The sequence below is a fragment of the Homalodisca vitripennis genome, unplaced genomic scaffold (genome assembly GCF_021130785.1).
Source record: "Homalodisca vitripennis isolate AUS2020 unplaced genomic scaffold, UT_GWSS_2.1 ScUCBcl_4912;HRSCAF=11356, whole genome shotgun sequence".
Classification (NCBI taxonomy): Eukaryota; Metazoa; Arthropoda; class Insecta; order Hemiptera; family Cicadellidae; genus Homalodisca; species Homalodisca vitripennis.
Window position 1 is genome coordinate 1,788 of NW_025781031.1, and position 23,232 is coordinate 25,019.

At 29.4% G+C, this 23,232-nt stretch overlaps 1 protein-coding gene and 2 pseudogenes across 1 annotated transcript; 2 read left to right on the forward strand and 1 right to left on the reverse strand.

Moving 5' to 3' along the window:
• Nucleotides 1-1,330: 1,330 nt before the first annotated feature.
• LOC124373147 lies at nt 1,331-1,999 on the forward strand (annotated as a pseudogene).
• A 6,522-nt stretch (nt 2,000-8,521) lies between these two features.
• Nucleotides 8,522-9,676, forward strand: LOC124373148 (annotated as a pseudogene).
• Nucleotides 9,677-13,000: 3,324 nt separating this feature from the next.
• Nucleotides 13,001-15,697, reverse strand: LOC124373146. Its single transcript, XM_046831546.1, has 2 exons — nt 15,356-15,697; nt 13,001-13,105 (listed from the first exon to the last, which is right to left on the reverse strand). The coding sequence occupies exons 1-2, from the start codon at nt 15,695-15,697 to the stop codon at nt 13,001-13,003; spliced, it is 447 nt and encodes a 148-aa protein (XP_046687502.1).
• Between the last annotated feature and the right edge of the window lie 7,535 nt (nt 15,698-23,232).

Genomic DNA, 23,232 nt, shown 5'->3' on the forward strand with positions numbered 1-23,232 from the left:
TATAAGATTTTGATTATTACCTCCTTCATTATCCTTACTAATAGTAAGATCAATAGTTGAAATAGGGGTTGGTACAGGTTGAACTGTATATCCTCCTCTTTCATCAAATGTAGCTCATTCAGGACCAAGAGTTGATTTGGCAATTTTCTCATTACATCTAGCAGGTATTTCTTCAATTTTAGGGGCCGTAAATTTTATTACCACAGTTATTAATATACGAACAATTGGGATAAATTTTTGACCGAACACCCTTATTTGTTTGATCAGTTTTAATTACTGCGATTTTACTTTTATTATCATTACCTGTATTAGCTGGGGCAATTACTATACTATTAACTGACCGAAATATTAATACATCATTTTTTGACCCCTCAGGTGGTGGGGACCCAATTTTATATCAACATTTATTTTGATTTTTTGGTCATCCTGAAGTTTATATTTTTATTTTACCAGGATTTGGATTAATTTCACATATTATTACTCAGGAAAGAGGAAAAAATGAATCATTTGGATATATTGGTATAGTATACGCTATGATGTCAATTGGTTTATTAGGATTTGTAGTATGAGCTCATCATATATTCACTGTTGGAATAGATGTGGATACCCGTGCGTATTTTACTTCCGCAACTATAATTATTGCAGTACCTACAGGTATTAAAAATTTTTTAGATGATTAGCAACAATACATGGTATATCAAATGGTATATCAATTTCAATAATATGATCAGCTGGATTTGTTTTTTTATTTACAATAGGAGGGCTAACAGGTATTGTATTATCTAATTCTTCTATTGATGTTATTTTACATGACACTTACTATGTAGTTGCTCATTTCCATTATGTTTTATCTATAGGAGCAGTATTTGCAATTATAGCAGGGTTCATTCAATGATATCCATTATTTACTGGTATAACTATAAACCCAAAATGATTAAAAATTCAATTTTTTACTATATTTATTGGAGTCAACTTAACATTTTTCCCTCAACATTTCTTAGGTTTAAGAGGATTGCCTCGACGTTATTCAGACTACCCTGACACTTATTTAACATGAAATTTAGTTTCATCATTAGGTAGATTAATTTCATTAATTAGAATCATAATTATAATGTTTATTATTTGAGAAAGAATAATTTCAAAACGAATAGTTATTTCATTAAATAACAATACAAACTCAATTGAATGATTACAAAAATTACCCCCAGAGGAACATTCATATAGAGAATTACCTATATTAACTAATTTCTAGTATGGCAGATATTAGTGCAATGAATGAATTTAAGATTCATATATAAATATAATTATTTTTCTAGAAATTTGTAATTGAAAAATATTATCCTTTCAAGATGCAGTATCCCCAATTATAGAACAACTAATTATATTTCATGATCACACTATAATAATTTTAATTATAATTACTACAGTAGTTAGATATATAATAGTTATACTTTTTATAAACAAATATATTAATCGATTTTTACTTGAAGGACAATTAATTGAACTAATTTGAACTATTTTGCCAGCTGTATTATTAATTTTTATTGCTTTGCCTTCATTGCGAATTTTATATATAATTGAAGAAATTAATAACCCATTAATTACAATTAAAGCAATTGGGCACCAATGATATTGATCTTATGAATATTCAGATTTTAAGAAATATTGAATTTGACTCATATATAAAGCCAACTATTAATTTAGAATCAAGTGAATTTCGATTATTAGATACAGATAATCGAATTGTATTGCCTTATAATATCCAAATTCGTATTTTAGTTACATCAAACAGATGTTATTCATTCATGAACAATTCCATCTATTGGTGTAAAAATTGATGCATCACCTGGTCGGATTAATCAAGGATCAATTTTAATAAATCGACCTGGGTTATTTTTTGGTCAATGTTCAGAAATTTGTGGATCTAATCATAGTTTTATACCAATTGTAATTGAAAGAGTTAACCTTAAAAGATTTATTAATTGATTAAATTCTTATTCATTAGATAACTTAAATGTAAATGTTGATCTCTTAAATCAAATTATAGTATATTAACGAATACTTCTAATGGAAAACTTAGTTTAATCAAAATATTTAATTTGTCAAGTTAAAGAAGTATATATTATAGTTTTCGTTGCCACAAATATCCCCTATATGATGAATAACATTAATGTTTATATTTATTATAACACTAATATTAATTATAGCCATAGTATACTTTAATTTTAATTTAATATCATCAAGTAAAAAAGAATATAAAGTTGTTCAATATAATTGAAAATGATAACTAACTTATTTTCTGTATTTGACCCCTGTACAGGGTATTCTTCAATAAATTGAATGAGAACATTTATTTTTATGTTTTTAATTCCATTAAAATTTTGACTTATACCCAATAAAATTTCATTATTATTCAATTCATTACTTAGTATTTTACATAATGAAAATAAATCATTAATAAAATTAAAAGGAACAAGATTAATCATAATAAGATTATTTATTTTAATTTTATTTAATAATTTAATAGGGTTACTTCCTTATATCTTTACATCATCTTCTCATTTATTATTTTGTTTATCATTGGCATTACCATTATGACTTTCACTTATAAATTTATGGTTGAGTTAATAAGACAAATCATATATTTATTCATTTAGTACCTACTGGAACACCAGGAATTTTAATGCCATTTATAGTTCTTATTGAAACGATTAGAAATTTAATTCGACCTGGTTCATTAGCAGTGCGATTAACAGCAAATATAATTGCAGGGCATTTATTAATGTCACTTTTGGGAAAACAATGCAACAAATTATTATATAATTTTAATATTAATAATCATATTTATAATTTTAATAACATTTGAACTTGGCCCAGTAGTAGCTATTATTCAATCATATGTATTTATAACACTTATAAACCTATATTCTAGAGAAATTTAAAATGAATAACCACCCATTTCATTTAGTTGATAATAGTCCATGACCTATTATTGGATCAATTGGAGTCATAACCATTACTTCAGGCATAGTAATATGATTCCACAAATTTAATATAATATTATTCATCCTAGGATTTATTATTGTAATTTTAACAATAATTCAATGATGACGTGATGTAACACGGGAAGCCACATTTCAAGGATTACATACCAAAAAAGTTTCATTAAGAATAAAATGAGGAATAGTATTATTTATTGTATCTGAAGTATTATTTTTTTCTTCATTTTTTTGATCATTTTTTCATAGAAGATTATCACCAACAATTGAAATTGGGTTACAGTGACCCCCAGTTGGAATTAAAACATTTAATCCTATAAATATTCCTTTATTAAATACTATAATTTTATTATATTCTGGTATTACAATAACATGAGCTCATAATGCATTAATTAATAAAAATTATACACAAGTAGTTCAAAGAATAATTGTTACAGTAATTATAGGAATATATTTTACCGCTTTACAAACATATGAATATATTGAATCTCCTTTCTGTATTTCTGATTCAATTTATGGTAGCACATTTTTTATAAGAAACAGGATTTCACGGAATTCATGTAATTATTGGAACAATTTTTATTATTGTATCATTACTCCGAATATTAAAATTACATTTTTCAAGAACTCACCACGTGGGATTTGAAGCATCAGCTTGATATTGACATTTTGTTGATGTTGTTTGACTATTCTTATATATTTCAATTTACTGATGAGGTAGATAATTCATTTATTATAAAAAAGTATATCAGGCTTCCAACTTGAAGGTTTATTAATTAAAATGAGTAATAAATTTAACTATAATTTTTTTTTATTACTATAATTCTTATATTAATTATTATAATACTAATTATTATAATTGGTAAAAAAAAGTATTATTGAATACCAAAAATCAACTCCATTTGAATGCGGGTTTAATCCAATTTCTCATAAACGATTGCCATTTTCCATTCATTTTTTCTTAATTGCTGTTTTATTTTTAATTTTTGACATTGAAATCATCATCATTTTACCTATAATTTTAACTATATATAATGTAAATATAATAACATGATTATTAACTTCAATTATATTCATTTTAATTTTAATAATTGGTTTATACCATGAATGATATAATGGAATATTAAATTGAGCTAAATAGGATTATATTTAATTATAATATTTGATTTGCATTCAAAAGGTGCTTAATAAGCTAATCTTAACATAGAAGTAAAAAATTTACATTTAGTTTCGACCTAAAATTAGGAATAAATTTCCCATGTTTTAGTTAAAGCCAAAATTAGAGGCATCTTATTGTTAATAAGAATAATGAATTTTTTCTAACTAAAAGAGGTTAAGTTAAAGAGATAGCTGCTAACTAATTTCTTAAGCGGTTCAATTCCGTTTACCTCTTATCCATATAGTTTAAAAAACATTTTATTTTCATTAAAAAAAAGGAATTTAATTCCTATGGATTGTTACTAGAAATATAATCACCTTAATATATCTTCAATATCATGCTCTAATTAAGCTATATAGTAACAAATGTAAAATTATAAATCAAATTAAAAAATGTTAATAAAAAACCTTTTAAATTATTTTATAGAATAAAATTGAATAAAATTTGATAGATTTAATAAATAATAAGAAATACCTATAGGACCATAATATTCACTTCATATTAAAGAATTAGATTTTGAATTTTCAGAAAATAAATAAACATTTTTATATAAAAAATTTAAATATCTAGTAATCAATCACATGTTTCCATTAAATAAATAATGACATATTAAAATAGTAATTAAATTTACAAGATTCTATACCTAATCAAATACCTATTAATAAACTAATAGTAAAGAAGCTATTTTAAGCTTTATCGGAAGTAAAATAAAATAGAAATCAAAATTTATTAATCAAAGCATTATACACCCAGTGAAAATCGAAAATAAAGTTAAAATAAAAATTCTTAATTTTATATATAAATATTCATCATAAATAAAATTTATACTAAATAAACTTATTATTATGAATCATTGAATAATAAAATAAACGAAATCTATTAAAAAGCGGTTAAACCTAGAGAAAAATAAAAAAATTACAAAAAACTAAGTAATTTAATTGATTTCTTTACTATATATTCAATAATTATATCTTAGAATAAAACCCAGATAAAAATGGAATTCCACATTAAAGTTAAAATTAGCAATATTAAAACAAGAAGTTGTAAAAGGTATTAATATACATACTGATCCCATTAATCGAATATCTTGATTATCATTTATATAAAAAATAAAAATACCTGAACAAAGAAATAATAGAGATTTAAATATAGCATGTCTTAATAAATGAAAAAATGATAAATCAAGAAGACCTAAGAATAAAGAACTTATCATTTAAACCTAATTGGCTTAGAGTAGATAAAGCAATAATTTTTTTTAAATCAAATTCATAAATTGCACCAAATAGAAGAAAAAGTTATAGTTATCAAAACTAATAAATAAAAATATATAATTATTATAAAGATTGAAAACTATTATAAAAACGAATTAATAGATAAACTCCAGCTGTAAACTAAAGTAGAGACGGATTGAACTAATGAAGAGAAACAGGCGTTGGAGCTGCTATGGCAGCAGGTTAGTCATAAACAAGAAACAGGAATTTGAGGCTCTCTTTGTAAAACAAGAAATAGTTATTAAATAAAAAAAATATATTCATTATAATAATCTAAGTAATACATAAAATGTCATCCCCCATAAGATATAATTCAACAAGCAGAAAAGAAATTAATAAACCAATATCACCAATTCGATTAGTTAAACAAGTAATTATTCCAGCTAAATATCTTTTCATTGAATTATAGTAAATAACCTAAACAATAAGATACAAGACCTAAACCCATCTCAACCTAAAAGAATTCTAATTAAATTAGGTCTGATAATTATTAAAATTATACTAAAAACAAATAAAATAACTAAAAACAAAAAACGATTTCTATTATAATAACTAAAAACCTATATAATCAGAACTGTAAAAAAACAAACCATTGAAGAAATTAATATAACAACTGATGAAAAAGAAATAGATACTCAATCAAAAATTATTAAATAATTAATTCTTAAAGAATTAATTAATAGAATATTCCACTCCAATATTAAAAACATTCCATTATATATAAAATATAAAGAAGAAATAAATAAGAAAACAGAAAAAAATAAATAAAATCAAAAATCAATATAAGTAAAACATTTAATTTTAACAAAATTTAAGGTAATATATACATCTAAGAAACCACAACTCTTTATTTTTTTTAAACTACTTAAATTATCAAAAAATACAATCTATAAATAAAATAATTAAAAATAATGGTATGAAAATGAACAATTATAAGAAGGTATTCACGAACATTCCCAAGACTATAACAATACAAATTATGATATTTACCGTGTTGTGTTAAAAACTAAATAAATAAAATCTGAAACAAGCAGTAAAAAAAGATATAAAAATAATTAAAAATTAATGAACCAGATCAATTATATAATTATTCTATTTATAATTATAATTTCACTAATAAAATTAATTCTAGGGGGGCAACTTATATTAAAAGAACAAAATATAAATCATATTATTCTTATTCTGGGTATAAAATAATATTAAACCCTTATTAATAAAAAAAACTACGGCTCAAAAAACGTTCATAAGAAATATTAGCTAAACAAAATAAACCTGATGAACAAAGTCCATGACCAATTATTATTAAATAAGAACCAATTAAACCAAATTTAGTTATTGATAAACATTCCTATTAAACATATACCATATATGAGCAATAGAAGAATAAGCAATTAAACATTTTACATCACCTTGAATTAAAACATACTAATCTAACTAAACAAGAACCAACTAATGATAAAGAATATCAAAATCATCTAAAATTAATAAACAAATATTAATAAATAAATATAAAAACGAAGAATACCATAACCACCAATTTTCAATAGTTAGGCCAGCTAAAATTATTCTCCCTCTACAGGAGCTTGAACATGAGCTTTAGGTAATCATAAATGAAATATATACAATGGCAATTTAACTATAAAAGCAATTAATATTATAAAATGTATTATGAAACTTAATGAGACACCAAAATTATAATCAAAACTTATACTGCCAAAACTTATATATAAATAAATAATTACTAATAATAAAGGTAAAGAAGCTAACAAAGTATAAAAAAACAAGTATAAACCTGAAATTAAACGTTCTGGTTGATACCCTCAACCTATAATAATTAAAAAAAGGGGAATAAGTCTAAACTCAAAAAAAAAAATATATAATAATTATCTTTTATAACACAAAAAATTAATAAATTAAAACTAATTATTAACAGATAACAACAAAATAAAAAGAATGAAGATATTAATGAACCAAAAATAGATGATCTAGATAAAATTATTAAACTACTAATTATAATTCTTAAAATAATTAAACCATAAGAAATATTATCAATACCAAAAAAATAACTAACTGAACCAAAATAAAATCCATAACAACTATTTACTAAAAATAACAATATTAAAAAAATAATAAAAAAACTGAATTAAAAATCAATAATTAATAAATAAAAAAGGGGGTTAAAAACAAAACAAATAAAATAAATTTTATCATAATATAAATAGAATTTAAATAATCATTTCCATGACTTCGAATTAAAGTAACTAAAATTCTTAAACCTAAAACACCCTCACAAACATAAAAAGTTATAAAATAAATATAAAGATAAAATGTATAATTAGATATTAAACAAATCAATATAATTATACAAAAGAAGGGATATAAAACTAAAAATTCCAATCTTAATAAACATAAAAGAATATGATTACGAATATAGTTTATAGAAATTAAAACTAAATACAAACATAAGTAAAAAAAATAGAAAATTCATTAGTTTTAATAATTTAATATAAAATATTAGTCTTGTAAACTAAATTTAGATTTCTATCTTTAAAACATCAGCAAAGTAGAATTTACATCTTTAATCTCCAAAATTAATATTTTAATAAACTATTTGCTGTAATTAAAATTACACTGTTAAAAATTATAATTATTATCCCAATAATACTTATTTTATTAAAAAACCCTATGTCCATAGGAATAATACTTATTGTACAAAACATTATTTATATGTATGTTAATAAATAAAATAATAATTACAACATGATTTATAATAATTACATTTTTAATAATAATTGGGGGATTAATGATTCTATTTATATATATAAGAAGAATTGCATCAAATGAAAAATTTAAATTAAATATAAATATAACATTAACAATAATTATTTTTATTATTATCAGTGACGAAATAATAAATGAAAATCAAGTAATAGATAAAACTGGAATTATCAGAAAATAGCCCAATAGAAAAAAATTTTCAATAATCAAATTATACAATGAAAAATCAATAATCATTACTATAATTATAGTAATATTTTTACTATTGACTATAATTTCCGCAACAAAAATTGTCAAATTACACGAAGGCCCTTTACGAAAAAAAACTTATGAATAAGCCAATACGAAAAAATAACCCAATTATTAAAATTATTAATTACTCATTAATTGATTTACCAGCTCCTTTAAATTTATCATCATGATGAAAATTTTGGATCAATTTTAGGTTTATGCTTAACTATTCAACTAATTACAGGTATTTTATTATCAATACATTATACATCAAATATTGAAATAGCATTTAATAGAGTAAATCACATTACTCGAGATGTAAAATTACGGTTGATTAATGCGAACAATCCATTCAAATGGTTGCATCAATATTTTTTATCTGCATATATTTACATACAGGACGAGGTATATATTATGGGTCATACAAGTTTATTAAAACATGGATAGTAGGAGTAATAATTATATTATTAACAATAGCTACAGCATTCTTAGGGTACGTTTTACCATGAGGTCAAATATCTTTTTGAGGAGCAACTGTTATTACAAACTTATTGTCAGCGCTCCCTTACATTGGAAGAATATTAGTTAACTGAATTTGAGGAGGATTCGCTGTAGATAATGCAACACTATCACGATTTTTTAGACTTCATTTTCTTTTACCATTTATTATTGCAATAATAACAATTATTCATCTATTTTTTCTTCATATAACAGGTTCAAATAACCCAATTGGGATTAACTCAAACATTGATAAAATTCCATTTCACCCATATTTTCTCAATTAAAGACTTAATAGGATTTTCAATTATCATTACTATACTTCTAATTTTAAATATAACTGAACCTTACATCTTATCAGACCCAGATAACTTTACTCCTGCAAACCCTATGGTAACCCCAATTCACATTCAACCTGAATGATACTTCTTATTTGCATATGCAATTCTACGGTCAATTCCCAATAAATTAGGGGGGGTGATAGCATTGTTTTTATCAATTTTAATTTTAATAATTTTACCATTCTCCATAAAAATAAAATTTAAAGGAATTGAATTTTATCCAATTAATCAAATCAACTTTTGAATATTTTCTTCAACAGTAATTCTACTAACATGAATTGGAGCACGGCCTGTAGAACTACCCTATACAGAAACAGGAATAATATTAACAGTTATATATTTTATTTACTTTATTAGAGATCCATTAATTTCAAAAATATGAGATAAAATTATTAAATAGTTATTTAGCTTATATAAAGTTTATATTTTGAAAATATAAGAAAGAGAAATTTAATAACTTTACAAAAAAAAATGATAAAAGACTAAAACCTTAATAAAAACAAAAAAAATAATAAAACTTAAAGAAATAGGAAGATAGCACTTCCATGCTAAATATATCAGTTTATCATAACGAAACCGAGGAAAAGAAACAACGAACTCAAATAAATAAAAAACAAAAAAAAATTAACTTAATAAAAAAAATAAATCTATAAAAATCACCCCCAAAAAAAATAATAACAGTTAAACTAGAAATAAAAATAATACTAGCATATTCAGAAATAAATAATAAAGCAAATCCACCAGAACCATACTCAATATTAAATCCAGAAACTAATTCACTTTCCCCTTCAGAAAAATCAAATGGAGTACGATTTCTCTCAGCTAAAACAACAAGAAAATCAGCATAAAAATATAGGAACTGAACAAAAAAAAATCATCTACTAACCTGAAAAACAAAAAAATTAATAAAATTGTAACCATTAATTATTAAAAAAAAACATAATATAATTAAAGATAATGAAACCTCATAAGAAATAGCCTGTGAAATTCTACGAATACACCCTAACATAGAATAACTTCTATTTGAAGATCAGCCACAAATAATAAGACCATAAAATTCTAAGTCTAGAACAACATAAAAAAATAACATACCAAAAACAAATCTAATACAATTTCAATAAAAAAGGAAATAAACACCAAATAAAATAAAGATTGAATTAAACTAAATAAAGGGCATAAATAATAAATTAATGAATTAGAATTAATTGGTCAAACCTGCTCCTTTAAAAAAAGCTTAATACCATCTCTAAAAGGTTGTAATAAGCCCATAAAAACCTACTTTATTTGGACCTTTACGAATCTGTATATAACTTAGAACCTTGCGTTCTAATAAAGTAAAAAAAACCGACAGAAAACTATTACTAAAATAATTAAAATTAAAGATGTAATAAAAAAAATTACTAGATATGAATTAATCATTTTTATAAATTCTAAATTTATTGCACTAAAATCTGCCAATCTAGCATTATTTCAACACAATATAAATTGGATTTAATGGTCCTTTCGTACTAAAAAAATCTTAATATTTCTAGATAGAAACCAACCTGGCTTACACCGGTTTGAACTCAAATCATGTAAGAATTTAAAAGTCGAACAGACTTAGAAATGAAAAACCTGCCCCTCAATCTAATCTTAATTCAACATCGAGGTCGCAAACTTTAATATAGATAAGAACTCCTCATTAAAATAACGCTGTTATCCCTAAGGTAACTTAATCTTAAAATCATTATTGGATCTAAAATTACATAAATTAAATGAATTAAAAAAATAAAGTCAAATTTATTCTTCCGCCCCAGAAAAAAAATTAATAAAATTAAAAAATAAATTTACTAAAAAATACATAAAACTTATTAAAATTAAAGTTCTATAGGGTCTTATCGTCCCAAAAAAAAATTAGGCTTTTTTACCTAAAAATCAAATTATAAAATTAAAAAAAATAAAATTAATCCCTCATCTATTCATTCATACCAGCCTTCAATTAAAAGACTAATTATTATGCTTAAAAACAACTAATCAAACCTTGTGTACATGTCAAAATTGTATTTACATTTAGAATGTTTATTATCAGGTGTTTCTTCCTTTGTTTGTTTATTTTATTCTGTGTTATTATTGTGTACTTGAAAAAGTTGTTAATACAACGAAATATTGTACAAGATAATTGTAGTTTTCTTTTGAACTGCTTAAGAGACTATATATATATATATATATATATATATATATATATATATATATATATACTGTATATATATATAATAGTATTATTATTATTATTGACCAATCAAAACCGATTTTATAAGGAGTGTCGTATAATCCTTAATACAAAACTTCTTGGCGGATTCTAGCTATACATATTATTCACAAAAAATTATAAAACTGTTAGGACTAACAAAATGCATTTCTTTTTTACAGTATAATTTGAAATACAAAAATAATACTTTTAATGAAAGCCGTATTTATAGTTTTAAGAACGGCGGCGCAGTGAGTGGAATGTGTGCCACAATCCCCATAAATACTGAGACTGCCCTAAATCAATGTTCAGTGGCTCCTAATAAACTGAGTCCTTTGTTATAACGTTCTGCTGATATTATTAGGTTTCTCTCTAAAGTCTTTTAAAGCATCAGCAATTGCTTTTAATTCTAAGTGCTTCATGCAACGAAAAATGTCTATTTTGATAACTTAGTGGGCGCTCTCTTAATGGCTGCCGTTCCGAGAAACTGATACACTTCTATTTGCCGTCAACAGTAAAATAAAAATGAAAGTCACCACAACACAATTTCTTCAGTTCTGTCCTACTTCTGGGGCAGCACAACTGTATACAGTATTACATTATTACTGGCAGTTTATTGTGACCTTTTGTGTCAGCGTAGTGTATTAGTTTTCGTTGTAACCGACTTTTTTTATCCTACCAAGCTTTTCTCCCGTAGATGGTCAGTTAAGTGGAATGTCGTGAATTATTGCACCCCAATGTTTATCATCTTGATAATCTGAGTTTTTTTCACATTGAAACTTTCCTAAGTGTATTTCACGCGTTTGTTCCTTTCTTGGTCTAATTCAACGTGTGAATTAGTAAAAAATTAAAATTGTTTCTAGGCCTAAAGCCCCACTTCTTTAGAATAAAGTTGGTAAATAAAAGATTATTCTTATATAGCACTTTTTACATGAAATATTTATGAATTTTAAGTCGGAATCCTGCGTTATAATTATGTATTATATACACAAACAAAAGTGTTAATATCTATAACACTTCAGTGAAGGTTTTAAAATAATTTACATTGGCCCAGATGCTTTAAACCTTTAGCAAACAAAATTGATAAAATGTCTGTCATAAATGAACAAAAATGCTATAAAATGTGACTGAAACAATCAATTAAGTTTACGAATACATTAAATTCATATTCATGAATATACAGTACTGTTGTGAAAAAAAATCCAGTGAGTTGTGAAGTGTGTAGGTAATACAGTTTTTGTTTGCTAATAACAATAAAAGCAATTGAGATTTATCGCCATCTGTGTGAAGTTTATGGGGACGACGTGGTTACTGAATGTGGAGTGCGTCAGTGGTGCATTAGGTTTAAAAATGACCGATCTAATTTATGTGATGACAAACAAAGTGGACGCATTGTAGCCGATGAAATAGTCTCTAAAGTCATTGATGAAGATTAAAGAAGACCGCCGAATCACAATAACAGAATTCTCAATTAGTTTTCCACAAATTTCAAGGAGTCACCAAATACGCCTTACAGTCCGGACCTTGCACCCAGCAACTACCGCCTGTTTCCAGCAATGAAGACCTGGCTTGCGACACAGCGCTGTGATGACGACGTGGAACTGCAAGAGGGTGTGAAACGTTTATTCTGTCAGTAAAAACTTTGAACATCCGCAATTTTGAACTGTATTAACATTTTACGTGCTGTTTACTGTATCCATCTCTGCTGAACAACTCTTTTAAAATGATGTACATCTTGAGCTATGCTTACGTTAAACTATTTTAACTCCTTGTAGACCATCCTCCATTGGATGTCAAGAGTTACAAACTACATTAAAAACTTAAGTCAAGTATGCATTAACTAAGTTTAAATTTCACAACTTGAGCCAAGACAAGTATATTAAAACAACTAGAACAGGATCTACATTGTAAATGTTTCAAACTTTAAACCAGCTTAATTTTTAAAGAGTAACTTTTTGAGGTCAGATTTGCGAGATTGTAATCTACTAATAAAGTACTTTGATGTACTACTCGACTTATGCCCTCGATTAAAATTTACTTCTGGCTTCTTGTGAGCTATTCCCTTAAAACTACAAAAAGTAGTAGTTGCTAAAAAAAGTAGACTAGATTTATAGGTGCAGTAATGATGTATATAGCTTTATTGCTTTACCTGTGATTGTTTGGGAATTTTCAAACCCGTCCAGGACACCTGTTGTATATTAAGTCTGTGTTGTAGATTGGCGCTTTGGTTCATTCCAAAACTATAATTAATATATTTTTAATAATGTTCAAAATTCTTTGTAACTAATGAATTTGGACTAGACAGACGTTGAGGAATTAACTTACGATTTCGAGACAGTTGAATCCAGATGAGGGTGTCATCTGATATGAATTTATCAATATCGCAGGGTACGTCGAAATCTAGGAAAAAGCTCCTGACGATAGCCATTTATAATATATTTTCATCGAAAGGTTATTATAAATTATGTTTCGTTGAGCATTTCTTACAATTTAAACCTAACAATTAGTCTATCAGTTTGTTTGTAAACTTGGTCAATAAATGATAATGTTAAAACTAAAAATACTAAGTGTTTTACTCAAAATTTAAATTATATGGAATTAGAATAACCCTTGATTCTGCACATATTAACAACATATTTTTAAAATTTCACGATGACTTTCTTTCTTAAAAAAGAAATAATTCAATTTACAATATTGTATAGATAATATTTTTCCTCTCAAGTTGAAAACTAGAATAAAAACTTAGTCTAGATTTGAAGTTCTTTTTCGTGGGTCTGAGATTTCTTCGTAGCTTATGATCACGTGACTGGACGTGTAAAGTACCAGTTCAGGCTCAGGGCACGTCGCGCCTCCCACAGTTAACAGGTGCCGGTAGCTGACCGGAGATTGTCCACAACACAGAAAGCTGTGCCTTTGTCAGTAATACTAAGAATATCGCGGCCTGTGATGTCACACAAAATACATAGAAACCTATTAGGTTTCTGTCTTTTCTCATTTGTTGAGATAATGATTTTACCATTACATCTGAGCATGCGGTAAGTACTTCCTCACTAACCATAATAATTTTTGATGAGGGGCAAATGACATTATGATTTAAAACCGCAAAAGGTAAACGGTTTCGTATTTGTGGGAATGAATCTTATTTGACGACTTTCTATTTTTGAACAATTTTGTATATAAGTATCTAGAATAGAGCACCTAAAAAAATACTTTTCAGCCTCTCGAGTGATTTTGGCTTGGTGGTTGTGACGTCACAAGTGAGCGGTCGGATCCGGCCGCGCAGCACCCGCGCGAGGCATGGCGCGCACGACTTTGGCAGTATTTTTGCATACACTGTTTGATAACGTGTTTTATTTACACTTTTACTATAAGTATCACTAAATATTTTATATACACATTTATACACTATTTACAAGGCCTTCGGACACGTTCTTCTTTACTTTGGTGCATGGTATTTTTCGTAGTACCCAACTGGGCACAAGGCTGGTTCGCCAGGGCACTGAGCACAAAAATATATTGACTTGGAATTTTTTCTTCCTTCCTCGAGGCATACTCTACAGCGGACCCTGATATGACTCCCTTTAGCATCTCTTTTGTTGGTCTTTGATAGCACATGCGTCGGATTTCTCGGTGGGCGGACCGGAACTGCTTGCTGTTTTTCAGGAAGGAGGGCCCCTACTACTTCAAGGCGAAAGTCATGCAAGCTAAGATTTGAGTCCTCATTGGCAAAATTATGAAGTTTTTTGCCCATTAGACCATTAGAATCTGGATAAAGTGTACGAACACTTTCTTGTACCACCTCAATGACTTGTGCTCCATTGGGTAATAAGACATGAGTTGGTCATATTTACCCCTTTCATATTTGCATTGTACTGCAATATTGGCAAGGGCTTTTCTCTCTGTACTTGCCTTCTGTTGATCGATACTGCCATTATATTTTCAAACTCTGTTGAGAGGTATGCAACAACTCTTCGGTCCTTCCATTTTGCTACCATTACCCCTTCCGCATATGCTGCGATTGTCTCTCCTTTCTTTAGTTTTGCATTCTTCACCTCCTCTGGTAAATATTTTCTATCAAGCCGCAATGTACCAGTGCAGTACGTTTTCTGAGACAGAAGTTCTGATGCCAGAGGAAAACTGTTATAGTAGTTATCCATGAAGAGAGCATGGCCATTGTTCAGCTTTTCCCTCATTAGATGAAGTACTACTTTTGTCGCATGTCCATGGCCTGATAGCTCATAGTAGTAACATAGTTCATTTAAATAAGATTATTATTTTTCCCAATCTAAATATAATTTCTTTGAAAAATCTTATAAAATACTGTACAGTATTTGTTAATGGCAATTTTACTGTTTACAGTGACCCTAAAAAAACCTTTGACATAAAAGTAATTTAAAATTCAGCAGTGATTCATGAACCTAGTAAGATTCTAATTAATAGAAATAAATATAGAAATTTTATAGCAGCTAGTTTATAAATTAATGCACCCAGAGGGTTAAAACATAAAATTAATACAGTTTCCTTTATTTTTTAGTAAAACATTACAATTCCTCTACATTATATCCCATGAAAAGTCAGCATATTTTAAATAGTATCCCTTAATTACTGAGTAATGAACAATGAACATTATTAACAGATTATATAAAAGAATTATATTAGGATTACCAACCACTTTAATTCGTTACTAATTCTGTTGTTAACATTGTTTTGACGATGATAATATTTGCTTTATTACATGCACCCAGAGGGTTAAAACATAAAATTATCACCGTTTCCTTTAGTTTTTAGTAAAACTTTACAGCTACTCAACATTACATCTCATGAAAAGTCAGCATATTTTCCATAGTAACCCTTAATTACTGAGTAATGAACGATGAACATCATTAACAGATTATATAAAAGAATAACATTAGGATTACCATCCACTTTAATTTCTTACAAATTATGTTGTTAATATTGTTTTGATGATGAAAACATTTGCTTTATTACTTACGCGATAGGCCTTCTTTAAAATTCGAATTTCGATTCTTTAAAACTCGATAGAGGTCTTAGAAAATTTAAAATTTGAATACAGGTTCCTTTTAGCTCAACGAAGAGTCTCATTGTTTTTAGTGTTAACAGTCAAAGAGTGGTTTGCCCGTCTGTCTGTCAGTCCATCTGTGCCATAACCATTTTATTTTCTTTATTTATACAGGCAAAGTTAGGACTAATGGCCCTTTCTTACACTGAACCTGCGACAAGAAATTAAGAAATACAATTAAATTAAATATTGCCTTATGAACAAAAATTAATATAAATAATTACTTTAAATCACATGGAAAACCAGTACAGTATTTTAATGTGTAAAATAAAAATCTATAAAATTTATAAATTAACTAGTCTACTTTTGTAAATCTGTCAAACGTTTTAAATAAATGATGCATTAAATATAAATATGAAATCAAACTAGTTATTGTAAGTAATTATTGCTAATAGTTCTTAACTTTAATTTTCAAACAATCTCACATTCATCGCTGTTATAGTATCTCACCGGACATACCCGTGCTAACCGCTCAAAACATATCTTTCAGTTTCGCCACAAAAAGGGAGCGGCAATCGATGGAAGTAATAGACAATAGACAATAGACAATATACTTTATTTTATATTCTTTGAGAACAGTGAAGAGAGTCATATAAAAAGGTAATTATTACAAATCAAAATTTTATAAAACAATTTACAAATCAAAGCTTTTGTAAATGATAGTCCAGTCACTGGTTGATGTTCAAAGCTCTCTCAGTTTAAAAACTCGTCAATTGAGTAGAAAGGATGTTGGAGGAGCCATCTTTTCAGCATTTTCTTGGGGTTTTGTTCTGTCTTAATGTCGGTAGGTAGGGAGTTGAACAGCTTTGCACCCATATATGAAGGCTTCTCTTCAAATAATGCTGAATGGTGTTCTAGTAGTGTAAAATCTGCTGCTCGACGAGTGTTGTAAGAATGTAAATCAATGCCTCTGGTCAAGCCATTTTCATGAGCATACATTACTGTTTCTAAGATTGTACAATGAAACCACAGTGAGGATTGACAGCTCAACAAAAGATGTTCATACAACTGTCTCTAGGCTGCAGGCCTGCCAGTATCCTGATACATTTTTTCTGTAGATTCAAGGGTCTTTGTAAGTTGGCTACACTTGATTTTCCCCAAACAGTGAGACCATATCGGAGGTGGTGTGCTTCAAAGAGTGCATAGTATGCAGTAATTGCAACTGTGACATCACTTATCGATTTTATTCGACGAACAACATAAAGTCCAGAGCTTAGTTTGCTACAGAGGTTGTCCACATGAGGTGTCCATTTCATTCCCATTGTCCATTACGATCCCCAGATACTTGGCTTCTTCCACAGTGTCAATGTTTGGCAATGGTCCAAAATCGTTCTTTCCTCTTCCAAAGACCAGTTGTTGCGTCTTGGCTTCATTGACTACCAAGTTGTTACTATGGCAATACTGAACAGCCATGTTCGTTGCTGTGTATGAAGAGACTTCCAGCAATTCAGGATGTTTATTACCTAAAAGTAGAACCGTATCATCTGCATACATAATGGTTTTTGAAAATTCTTCCAAGTAACCCGGGAGATCGTTAGTAAAAAGAACAAATAAGACAGGCCCCAGAACTGAACCTTGGGGTACGCCACTTGGTATTAGTAAAGGGCTAGATCTTATTGAACGGGACGTTCTCTGTCTGTGCACACCAAGTCAACCACCTGTTGCCTGTCTGTCAGATAACTTTTAAACCATCTTGCTGCTGTTCCAAAAATCCCAAATGCTTCCAGCTTCTTAAGGAGTTGGTTGTGGTCAAGACAATCGAAAGCTTTGGTGAAGTCTAATAGTACTGCAGTTGTTGTGTTGCCGCAGCTTCAAGTTGATCCACAATAAACTCCACCAAACTAGTAATAGCAGTTGTTGTGGATCGGCCCTTTATAAAACCATGTTGATGATTTGTAAGCAATGCCATGTTCTACAACATGGTTCATGAGGCGAGAGAGTACTGCTTTTTCAAACAACTTAGAAAACGTTGAAATCAGGGAAATAGGGCCGTAATTGCTTGCCTCTGTGGTAATGCCATGTTTGAAAAGAGGTATTACTTTGGCCAATTTTTAGTCTAGTTGGGAACTTTCCTTCTTCAAATGACTATTAATAAGTTGGGTTAGTGGTCCAGCAAGTTCCTCACTGCACACCTTTATTATCTTTGAAGACACTTCATCAATTCCAGATGATGTTTTGGTTTTAAAGGAGGAAATTACTTTTTTCACTTCTTCTACTGTGGAATGATTAAGTGTCAGAGGTGGAGCACCGTAGTTGTGTGTAATTGTAGTGAAGCATTGTCTTGGATTTGTAGCCAAAGCATTTTTAGCCTGCAGTGGGTGAATGTTAAATTAAAATAATCTGCAATGGTTTTTGGGTCAGTGATTTTCTCTCTATCTGGAATTATAAGTTGCTTTGGATTTTTGGTGTGTTTTTGCTTTCCTTTTCACCATTCACTATTTCCCATAAGGTCTTGGTCTTGTTATCAGAGCGAGCAATTTGGGAAGATATTTCTTTACGCCTTAATTCTTTAAGCCTTAAATTCATAAGCTTTCTTTTTGCAGGCGGTTTGTTGCTTATGCTCTAAATTTCCAGTAGTGTTGTAGAGTGTCTGGGCTCTTTGGAAGTCCTTCCTCAGTCTCTCTGCCTCTTCATCTGTAATTTTATTCTTCTTTTTTTTCTTCACTCTTGATCGTTTTAGAGGACAGACATGGCTTATTATCATAGTTACTGTGTTACTGAAAAGGTTGTAGGCAGAGTCAATATCTGGGGCTTCAAGTACATCATCCCATGATTCCTGACCTAACCTTGCCTTGATTGCTAACAAATTATTTTCGGAGAAATTTCGCCTTACAGAAACGGGTGTTTTGTTTCAAATTGTTGGCAAACTACTTTACAGAACTGAGCTGTGTGGTCAGAGATACCTACATCTAGCACTTGAACAGATATCTTCATCTCTTCCAAGTTGGTGCAAACACAGTCGATAGATGTCTGTGATGTTGGTGTTATTCGCGTAGGAGGAAGTGACATTCTGGTCATATTGTGGCTTCTCAACATTTCTTCAAGCTTGATGCCATCCCGTTCAGGAATTAGACAGTTAATATTTATGTCCCCCATAACTACGACTGGGCAACTCCATGTTGGTATCACTTCCAGAGCTTGTGAAATTATTTCAAGGGATTCTTCCAAATTACCTTTGTTTCTGTAAGTGCCAACTATATAGATACGTTGTTTTTGTATTTTTACTACCATCATGGTTATTTCACAGACCATTTTCCACACTTATGTCTTCAATAGAAACAGGTTCAACGAATGTTTTTAAAGAATCTTTACAGAAAATCGCAACCCCACCTTTTATGTGATGTAGTCGACTGAATTCTGCAATTAAGGTGTAATTAAGGAGGTTAGTATTGTGTAGCTGGTTTTTCTTTAATCCATCTTCTGTTAAAATTAGCAAGTCAGGTTCTGTCGTTTGCAAGAGATGGTTTACTATGTCTATTTTATTTTTAAGTCTATCAACATTCTGGTGCAGTATAGTCAAGTTTGTCTTTCTGGGTAGCAACTTTGCCAGAGGTTACTCGTTCTCTTCAGTCTGTGGCAGACACGTACTAAAAAAAAAGAAGATGTGTTGTTATTGGGGTGGTTTCTTGAACTATTAGCCTTAAATGTTTTCAATGTTTCTGTTGTAAAATTCTTCTATTGTTTCTGATGGTTCTAACTTTGTTGCAGTGAAGGGTGGCCCTTTCTTCAAGGAGAATGTCCCTTTGTTTTTAAAAGATAATAAGTTGCTCTCTCGACAGTTTTTAGTTTCTAAGTCCACCTTGTCCAAACCAAGTATGTTTGATGTCTGAGGGTTTTTAAAAGAAATGGGCTGGCTATTGATTTGATTGGCAACAAATTTAGCAGTTTGAAGGGATATACTCATATGGTTTTGTTTGTTTGGGGAATCACTTATCAAACACTACAGTCCTATGCTGAGGCATTCTCTAAACGTACGAGCCAGAGCGGGTACTTCTTACACCTCCACGAGACACAGATTTAAAACATTAAGAAAATATATTGGGAAACACAATTGTAATATTAAATGAACTAGGTTTAGAATTTTAATGGCTGTTTTAATTTTAGAATATTTGACTGAATATAGTACGGTGTGATTGCTGCTCCCGTCTCACATCGTAAACGTAATGTGTACTATAGTTTTAAGTTCTTTGCAGCTCCTCACTATTACAGTTACATAATTGATCACGGAGTTACAGTAATTGAAATGTGGAAGTACAAGTGATTTAGTCAAGAAAAGCTTGACATGTTCCGGTAAAACTTGTTGTAAACGTTTGAGTGAGTGAATAGATGCGAAATCCCTTTTACTAATCTCAGCAACAGCATCAGCGCAAGTTAAAGTCAAGTTTATATTCAAACCAAGATCTTTCACCTTGTCGTAGTGCGATAAAATGTTACCATTTACAGTTAATGTTTCAATAGTATTGCAGTTTATTGAGTTTCGTAAACCAGAATTACAAAATAATGATTTGTTTCGTTTTTGTATGGTTTATTCTCAGGCCATAATTTTTGTACCACATAACATTGCTTTTAAGGTATATTTATTTTGGTGATACATACGTTAATGTAATAAATTTTGAATTATTAATAGATTTGCAGGTCATCAGCATACATGTGGTATGAGCTGTCTTTAAGTACAGCGTGAATGTCGTTCACGTAAACACGAATAATAAAGGACCAAGAATTGATCCCTGTGGCACTCCACAAACGACAATTTCCCAGTCCGAAGACATGTCATCAATCTTTACACACTGCCGTGTCTCTGACATATAGGACATCAGATAATTTAGTAAATGATAAGAAACCCGTAATAGCCTAATTTAACTAACAATATACTGTATGGTTTACGCTTACGTTTACGGTTACATTTTTGAAAAAAAACGAAGAGCAACAATTGTACCCTGTCTGTGGTCCATAGAAAGTCTAAGTGACGTGATGGGTATAAAAATGACTATTGGAAGGGCATCAAATATAATATTCTTTACAAGGCGTATTGGGATGCCATCGTATGCAACAGCATTCATTATTGCAAATACGCCGTATAGCTTTACACGTCACCCTGTAGCACAGGTTTCGAAGTAAACTCAGGATAACCACAACTACGATGAGGTAGATTTTGAAGATGTTTTAAGTAGTCTTCCATTTTGTCTGGACTGACACTTACCGTGTCAGACTGCAAGATGTAAACAATCGGTTCAACTTATTCAGAGGTATAAGAACTGGCTGTTAAATACGTTTTTTTTCTTATTTCAAGGCTTTTAACCGTACGTCATAAGTCCCTTGAAGACGGTTTCCTATTATAAAACAACCTCAAATATATCACAGTCTGGAATTACGCAGAAGTTGTATAACCTAGTTTTGAAGCAAACGGTACATATTCTTAATTTTCTGTTATTTAGAGCACCTTGCTCTTCGATGTAATCACGATGGGCTATCAGGCTAAGAATATCCTTTCTCATCCATGGCACTGAGTGCCTCTTATTTATTCATTTTGTCATATAAGGAATATGCTTTCATAAACAGATACAATTTTGATATTCAAACCACCTACCATGTCATCAACAGAGTCACGATTCTCTAGGTTATGCCATGGGATCAATAAAATATCAGGCATACATGCAGCCTCAATCATGTTTTTAAAGTCTCTATACTTGATACAAGTAGCTTTGATCTTAGGTATATATTTACTGAATAGACGAAGTCATGATTTAATATGACAGGGACTGGAAGCTGCCTGCGAAGAACGATGTTGTTCCGAAAGTGATATTCCAAAATGGTCAAGAAGTGTGTCAGACTTGGCAGTGTGATGACTTTGTTCCAATTGCAGTAGTATCAGATTACACAAGTCAAACATGGAAGTCAGCTGTCTATAGTCGTAGTATTGATTGTTTTTCATTAAATACCCATGCTCAATATACGACTGTGTTTATGCATGTGGTGCAAGAGATCATTTTAAAAATCTTGTCATAGTCCAATTCTGGGTGGGAGATAACACACACACCCAGTAAGAGTACATCCGAACCAGACAAGGAAATTTCAATAAAAATAAATTCAAGCCCAGCTGAGTACTCAGAAGGCGAACAAATTGGAGCCTTCTTTAATATACACTGCAATACCATCGCAATTTTTTCCTGTTCTATTGTTCCACTGCAAAATATAACCAGGAAGAAACACATTGCTTGAGTAAATACTTGGCTTAAACAAGGAGTCTGAGGTTCCAATGACATAAACCTGTTGATGACCAAAAGTTTCATCGACTCATCGACATGCCCCCTCAGCGACTGAGCATTAAAATGAGTGGCTTTTACATGTCTAGAATAGGGAGTTAAAGAAAGATAGAGGACATCAGCTGTGGATGGAGGCGACGAGGAGCTGATGGGGCGGGGCGGCGCGGCGACCGGTAACGCCGCAATATGTCCGCTCCTGTCCGTGGCCGCGACACTGACTGACTCACACACACGCACACACACATACAATACTGTAATCCTACGCAATAGGCCTATTACATTAACTAACCATATACCGTAACAAGTTCAGCGCCTTACAAGTTATACTGTATAAATACAATGTTAAAAATATGTATCTAAAATGGCTTGCAATAATAAAATTGGA